The sequence below is a fragment of the Bidens hawaiensis genome, unplaced genomic scaffold (assembly GCF_021521415.1).
Source record: "Bidens hawaiensis isolate Kalapana, Puna unplaced genomic scaffold, B.hawaiensis_p1.1 tig00019501_1, whole genome shotgun sequence".
Taxonomy (NCBI): domain Eukaryota; kingdom Viridiplantae; phylum Streptophyta; class Magnoliopsida; order Asterales; family Asteraceae; genus Bidens; species Bidens hawaiensis.
In genome coordinates, this window is record NW_027492962.1 from 6,351 (window position 1) to 14,962 (window position 8,612).

The window sequence follows — 8,612 nt, forward strand, 5'->3', positions numbered from 1 at the left end:
GTAACAAAGCAAAGCAAAGCAAATATACACGTTACTAGAAAAGAGAGATCAAAATAAAGATTTAACAAAGCTGTTGAAGAAGATAAAATCAAAATAACAACATTCAATAAAAAAAGCATCACAGTATAAACAAAGCTTTATCTTCCAACATACAAGAAGAATAAGAAAGGGCATGAGTCAAAGAATCGCATTGTTACATCCACATCCATAGGGAGACACAACAAGTTCAAAGTGGGTAGTGTGAACGAGAACCAAGGCAAAATGGATCTACGTAAAGTCAAGTAAGATAAAGCATCGACAAAGACATCGTGATGAGTTATGCTGAAGAAGTTAATCAACAAAGTGTAATAGTGTAAACATAGCCCCACTTTCTAGCCTATAGGAAGACTAGATCAAGTCGTACAAATCCAAGAATTGCATTGTTGATATCGCACATGCAATGACAACATTCCAATACAAAGAATCGACCAAGAAGGGGCTACTCACCTCACATAGGTCGAGCTAAAGAAGCCATAAAGCCAAATTGAAAAAGCCCTCAGATTGAGCCATAGAAGCCATCCGATCGATCAATTCAAATGGAATGAATCCAAAAAAGCACACTTATCAATTTACAAGTCAAACAACACAAATCCAAAGAGTCGTATCGACTGACTGGGGGACTTGTAGGGGTAACACCCCAAATAACTTAACAAAGCCAGCAATGTTGCATCAACATGATCAAGCCGAGGGCAGCGCATCAATATAACAGAGTTATCCTCCATACGGATCTATAAGACAGCCGGAGATAAAAGTGACACAGTTGGAGATTTTAGCGACGACAATGTAGAGGTAATGTTTGATATAAGCAAATAGTTCACTATAAATCACCATTCAGAAAATGATAGAAGTTGAAGGACCCACAAAACTAGTAATGAGAATCCTTATAATAATTAGTCATATGACCACAAACCAAGGCTCACATCAACTGACTAGGGGGACTTGTAGGGGTAACACCTTAGAAATGGCATATGCACCCATGGTGAAGCATTGTTACAGAAGAAGCTAGAGAAACATCTACATGATATTGAAAAGAAAGAAGATAGATTACAGCTTGAAAATTATTGTCCTTAGACGTGATCGGCTATTAGGAATAATAGTACGATTGTAGATGATGTATAGTACGATTGTAGATATTGTATTATGCCTATATTTAGCATGTATGCTTGTAACAATGTCCATCATATTATTCAATAATATCACCATACACCTTTAACTGTGTGCTCTCTCTCAAAACTCTCATCATCTTCTCTATAGCATCTACCTTAAACCCCCTGATAAAGTAGGTATCATTGGAGTTGTATTATCTGATGGTATTTTCTTTAGCAATTGTTATGAAGATGCAATCAAAAATCCTGCCTTCCACAACACAAGAAGAATAAGAAGAGGCATAAGTCAAGAGCTCGCATTGTTATGCCCGCTTTCATACGTGTAACCCCCTAAAAGGTGTGAAGGTGGTCAGTACAATATATGACAAGCAACTTCAATATGGGTAATGCGAAGGGGATTCAAGGCAAGGTGGACCTAAGCAATAGTCAAGAAAGGTAAAACATCAACAAAGGCATAGTGACGAGTTGTGCTAAAAACGTTAATCAGTAGAGCAGTTATAAACAAAGTGTAATAGTGTAAACAAAGCCCTACCTTCTAGCTTATAGGAAGACTAGATCAAGTCATACAAATCCAATAATAACATTGTTAATATCGCACATGTAATGACAACACTCCAATACAAAGAATCGACCAAGAGGGGGCTATTCACCTCGCATAAGTCAAGAATCCAGTAAAAACCCTAAAATTGAGCCATAGATGGCCACTTCAAATGGTACGAATCCACAAAATCACACTTGCTAATTTACAAGTCATTCAACACGAATCCAAATCGTATTGACTGACAGGGAGACTTGTAGGGGTAACACCCCAAATTAGTGGTGTTCAAAACCGGATCTCCGGAGTTTCTGATATCCGAAAATTTTGGATAGTGGATTTCGAAATCTGAATCCGTATTTGAAATTTCGGATATCCAAAGTTCAGATATCCAAAATTTCGGATCGGATTCGGATTATCCGTTCGGATATCCGAATTCATAAAAGAAAAAAATTAAAAGAATAGAAAATAATGCACAATCGTTTTAATGAATTTATTATCATAGGATTTTTTCCACAATATATTACATATCTTGAAGCTGAAAAAAAAAATTAAATTTAATGAATTAAAAATCAAAATCAATATGGGCCTTTACCACAATCAATAGATCTTGAAGTTTCATACTCAGTGACTTTGAATAAAGAAGAATTGGGTTTTAAGAAGATTCTCAAAATAGCTTGCAAACTGCCATTAACATAAACAATGGAGCAGGGTTGGCGAGATGTAGCGGTGAGAGTCGATATAGCAAGCTACAAGCGGCAGGTTGCGAGGTGACCTCCGACGATGACGGCGTTGATAGCTACAGTTAACGACGAGAGTTGAACTTGCAGGTTTGAAATTGGAAGTGTGAGAGAGCTGATAAAGTTTGTGTTTAGATTTCCAAAGTCTTACATATTATTAAATATAAAAATAATTAAAATACATTAAATTTAGTATTTCGGATAGTTCGGATCTCCGAACTATTCGAAATATCTCAAAATAGTTATCCAAATCCGAATCCGAATTTTCGAATATCCGGAATTTGGATATCCGAGATTTTGGATATCTGAAATTTCGGATAGTTCGGATTCGGATATTCAGATAGTTCGAATACGGATTCGGATTCTGATAATTTTGAACACCCCTACCCCAAATAACATAACAAATCCATCATGGTCGCATCAACATGATCAAGCCAAGAGCATTGAATCAACATAACCAAGTTGACAACACTGCATTGACATTATAGAGCGACCCTCCAGGCGGACCCGGAAAACAGTTGGAGATATTAAGCGATAGAGATGGAGATATTAGTGAGAAACCAACAAGAAGGACAAAAGTCGAAAGGCCCAAAAAAACCAATAATACGAAGCTTCGTATTAATTAGTCAAACGACCCAAGACCAAAGCCTCGCATGGCTGCTATGGGGACTTGTAGAAGTAACACCCCAGAAATGACATCTACACCCATGCCAAAGCATCGTTACTAAAAAGACAAGGAAATCATCTACTCGCTAAAGAAAAAATAACGGTTACAACTGAAAAAGGACAGCCCTTGGACATGGTAGGCCATTAGGAATAATAGTACGATTGTAGAAGTTGAATTGTGCTTTTAAAAAGCTTGTATACTTATAACAATGCTCATTATGATTCATAGCAATAAACAAACACTTTTAACTATGTGTTTAACTATCATACTCATACTACTCTCAAATATCACTCATATCTTCCTCCATTAGATCAGATCTTAGCCTATAATCGATCTGGCTAGGATTTGCTCTAAGAAGTGGGATCTAGGTTGTGGTTCCGGCCCACAACAAAGGCGCGGCGGAATCAAGTGACAAATTCTCCAGCCAATGGGGAACAAAATGCTCATCTGCAACTACGTGATCAGATTACTCGCCTTGTGTTTGGTACCATCGAAATTGGTGGATCCGTAAGTAGTAATATGGTTAGGGCAATATTGTTTGTAATCTATAGCACGGTTCGCATGATCGCACCAAGTATTCGAACGGTATCCCCAACTTTGAATTTCTCCACTTTACTTCCTACTACCACACCGACGATCTCATGCCTGTATTATACAATCTAAGGCAATTTGTGTTATTTACTACTTATTGCATCAAGGCGAATGCTCTCTATCCTTAAAGCAATTTCACTCTCTTCGGTCATTTGACTTTTGTGCCACGGGTCTTGACAAATTTCCTCCAAAGATACTATGAAGCAATGTGTGTGGCATCGTTAAAAATCTCTAGCACGAAAGAGAGATTAACCCAGTCGAACTAGTGAGTGTAACAAAGATTTTTTTTTGTCATAAAATTGGACTTGGGGTTAATATTGGACCGGTAACACACCATTGGCGATCACCCAAGATATGGCCAAATTTACCCTTTTTCCCCTGCAATGCCATTTTAATAAAAGTCGAAAGTGTTAAAAATATAGTCTCGTTTTCAATATAATTCCAATCGTCTTACTAATCTAATTTCATGTTATATTTGTTTTTCATATTTCTTGCTTCGGGCTTTTATGTGATTCAATCATTCAATGGGCTATTAAGTCCTTCTACATTCAACCCCAATTCAAGTTTATTGCTAAAGTTCACGGCCCAAGATAGCTTGGTGACCTTCATCTCTGCCGTTTCTCAATCTCCATGCTTCTAGAAGCCGCCATCATGTTTAGCGCTAAGGCGGTTGGCCTTCTAGTAAAATGTCTTGGGATTTTAAGATCTCAAGTTCGAACTTTGACTCGATGGGGTTTCTCACATTGCTAGGTTTCCTCTTTGATGGTGTTCTTGGGTTAATGGAGCATCAAAATAAGTATGGACGATTGACATCCCGTCTCGGAAGGCTCACCCGGGTATTTGTGTGGTTTCAAACGCTGCTGAAAAAATGTTTTGCGTTAATCCAGTCATTGCCCTCGCAGTCCGCGCGATTTTGGGAATCACCTCTATATATAAGGATGATTGTTCTCCCATGGCTACTGCTTCTGTTCATTAGAATAAGAACGTACAAGAATTCACTTTCTTATATCTTCCATTGTTTTTGTATGCTTTAAATCATTCAATAAAATGTTTGTATTGTTTGTTTTATAGAAAAGCTACTAGCAAAAAAGAAATGAAGGCAATTTACTTTTGCCCATTCCTACCCCATTTGATTGATTACATGTGAACAAATATAGGAGGTAGATCTAAAATTAATCTGTCGATGCAGCCTTGTCCCATCCGGCTGGTAATGGAGGTGGTATTGGTGGTCGTTGTCGCAATAATTGAAAACTTTAATATATTAAAAGATTAGTTTATTAGTTTAAAATACATATGTTTGCCCGTTTACTCTATTATTTTTTTTTAAGAAGGAGCGAAGCTTAAAGAAGTCAACCTATTAGTGAAAAAAGTACTTGTTAATTGTAGCGTGCTAGCGCGTATTTGACTATAAACATGGAAAGTCAAGGATCTTGGCAACAGGATCTTTGACTTGAATATTGTAAAAGTGCTTAACGTTCATTCGGATCATGACCACAACAATCCTATACGGCAAGGCTTAGATGCAAGCTACCCGTCAATTGACGGGAACTAGGATTGTCTTGGTTAGTAGTGCCTGCCACTAAACATAAAAAACTAAATATATTTTTATATAGTATTCTGTTAGACATTCACATTTGGAAATCCTTTTTCTTGTTAGTTTGACATTAGACTTTAATTTTAAGCCTTTTTAACGAACAATATCATTCCGAAACCATAAAATAAGTGCATACAAGTGTACCACCATAACCTCATAATCTCACTTATAACATGGTTACAAATATATAACACGATAAATACAAATACAACATTCATCAGTTGCTTCAAGAATAAACCTATTCAGCCTTGATCGAGTTTGCCACATCGATCACGAACCGGTACCTTACATCAGATTTCAACAACCTCTCCATGGCTGTGTTCACATAGTCTATCGGTATTTTTTCTATATCCGCAGTTACCCCATGCTCTGCTGCAAAATCAAGCATCTCTTGAGTCTCTTTTAGTCCACCGATATTACTACCCGCAACAAGCTTCCTCCCTATTAAAACCAAATACAAATTATTCCATCATTTTACCAAATTTCATCAGCTGGCAAAAACAAAATTTAATCAAATTGTTACCCCCGATCAAAGAAAATGCTGCTACTTCAAGCGGTTTATCAGGTATTCCAAGAACAACAAGCTTTCCATGTGGTTTAAGTGCACTAAGCAACGGTGCGATCGGATGATTTGCAGACACCGAATCGATGATCCCATCAAGTGTACCCCTAACCGCCTATTAACACAATCAAACAAAACCCAAAACTTAGTTAACAAATCAAAAATCATTAACCGGTTACCTGCATCTGTTGTTCGTCTTTGCTGATTATAAAATGATCTGCTTTAAGTCCTTCAATTGCTTCTTTCTTCTTAGCAGCACTGGTGCTGAAGACAGTAACTTCAGCACCGAAAGCCTTAGCCATCTTGACCGCAACATGGCCGAGCCCACCAAGCCCAACCACACCCACTTTGGTACCAGGCTTGTCTAGCCCAAAGTACCTAAGGGGGCTGTAGGTTGTGATTCCAGCGCACAGCAAAGGTGCGCCGGAATCAAGTGGCAAATTCTCCGGCCAACGGAGAACAAAATGCTCATCTGCAACCATGTGATCAGCGTACCCACCTTGTGTCTGTGTACCATCGCAATTAGTGGATCCGTAAGTTGTAATCTGCTTCGGGCAATATTGTTCGTAGTCGATAGCACAGCTTTCGCATGATCTGCATGATCCCACCAAGTATCCGACCCCAACGTTATCCCCAACTTTGAATCTCTCCACTTTGCTGCCTACTTCCGTCACAACACCCACGATTTCATGCCTGTATTAGTTATTATGTAGATACCGTCAGTATATATCATCTTGTAAACTTTAATTACAACTTACAATCTTTTACACACACAAAGGTGTTAAAGATTAATCGGAATATTAGTGTAAGATAAGATCTAAGCAAATGAATACATATCAAAACTCACTAGTGTTAAAAAAAGTCTTGTGTTTCATGATCATTCAAAATATTAACTTTTAACTGAAAATCAAATTATAAGGTAAACAGACAACAAGCTGTAAATCGTACCCTGGGACAACCGGGTACTTGGTGATCCCCCACTCGTTCTTGACAAAGTGAAGATCTGAATGGCATATTCCGCAATAAAGAACTTTGAACCTCACATCTTTCTCGCCAGTAACCCTGTAGAATTTAGTTATGAACACCATGAATTATAATATAGTGAGCAACCAAAGAATGAAGAATATATACCTTCTGGAGAAGGTGAGAGGGGAAAGTGATCCGCTGGTGTCGCGAGCAGCATAACCGTAGGACTTGATCGGATGCTCGGATTCCGGTGAGGTGGTCATTGTTATAGAGAGTTGTGGATTGGAATGGTGTTTTGAGTGGATATAAATAGGCCAACGGGCACCTGGACCGCGTAAGCTGTTGTTGCATGCTAGTGAATTCATATTAACAATTATGTGAATTCATATTATTAATTATTGAACCCTTTATTATGTGCAATTGAGCATATTGGGTATGTTAAACGTGGGAGAGTCAACCAAACCAACATGAAACATGTTTGGTTAATAACTTAATATAGAGTTGTCAAATACAAATTGAATGTTTGTTTCCTTATAGAAAGAAGTCAAGAACATGATGTTTTCTTCCAAAAAATTCTTCAAAACGTTACGGTTTTTGCTGAAAAGTTTGTTGAAATTTATTTTTATGTTTTTGGTGCATAATTTTAGATAAATAACTTATGGTTTAAATAACGTATTTATTTTCATAAGTTGAACCGAGCTGAGATAGGGTCAACTTGAACTCGGCTCATTTACAACTGAGTCGATTTAGAGTTAGCGAGTTTTGAGATTTTATCTATTTGAATATGAAGGAAGGAATACGATGACTTTCAAGTAGGTTTTTAAAAGAATAAAATGTTCTTTCTAATAAAGATTCATATTTAAATAAATATTTATTTTCTTGATATATTTATAATTGTACTTTATTGATGGTATATAATATCTTGATACTATGTATAAATCATCAAAGCTAAGGTTGAATATTTTTGTAAACTTTATTAACGCATGTGTGTTTCCACGTGATGTCCCTTTCTAGAAAGGACCACGTATAAAGGTCAGTTAGAAATGTTTGTTATAAGAGTGTCGGTAAGACACTTGCAAGTGGTGGATGAAATTTTCAAACCAATTATAGATGTTTGTCTCCTACATAGTGTTTTTGAATAGTTATTTGGTATTATAAATACCATGTGTTAGTAAAGAAGAGATGTATCCAGTAAAATTGCAATTCTCACATTTCATTTTACTTTACTGTTTCTTTGTTACTAAGTTCAATTATTACTTCAATAATCTTGTTATAACTAGAGCTAATATTATAACACGTTATCAGCACGAGCCGCTTATATCCTAACCAAAAAAGGTAATAGACACAAAGGTATCTACATAAGCATCATAAACACTTCTTTAATTATGTATATTAGATATATATCTATGCATATACATATACTAACTAATATACTAAGTAATAGCAATAATGTGTATAAACATTGTTATTAAAATTTGATAACTATTCTAACTTTTATTTATATATGCACACTAATATCTCATTTAGAAGTTAGATTTATTTACACTAACAATTCTATTCTTATTATTGTGCATACTAATTATATATTTTATAAAATAAACTGTATTTAATATCTTATTTATTATCTTACTTTAAAATAATTAATATTATATATTATATATATATATACACACACACATACAAACGGTAATGTTACCGTTATAAACGGTAATGTAACCGTTGTAAAAAAGTTATAAATTTTCACTATAAATAACCAATCATTAACCCCATTTCATTTACAACAAACATTCTTCTTATTAAATTTATCCAAGA

General features: G+C 36.0%; 1 protein-coding gene across 1 annotated transcript; it reads right to left on the reverse strand.

Annotated features, from left to right (window-relative positions):
* Positions 1–5,397: 5,397 nt before the first annotated feature.
* LOC143558485 (mannitol dehydrogenase-like) lies at positions 5,398–7,168 on the reverse strand. The gene is made up of 5 exons (XM_077047315.1): positions 6,966–7,168; positions 6,783–6,896; positions 6,014–6,527; positions 5,796–5,949; positions 5,398–5,713 (listed from the first exon to the last, which is right to left on the reverse strand). The coding sequence occupies exons 1-5, from the start codon at positions 7,163–7,165 to the stop codon at positions 5,511–5,513; spliced, it is 1,185 nt and encodes a 394-aa protein (XP_076903430.1). The 5' UTR covers positions 7,166–7,168; the 3' UTR covers positions 5,398–5,510.
* Positions 7,169–8,612: the final 1,444 nt, after the last annotated feature.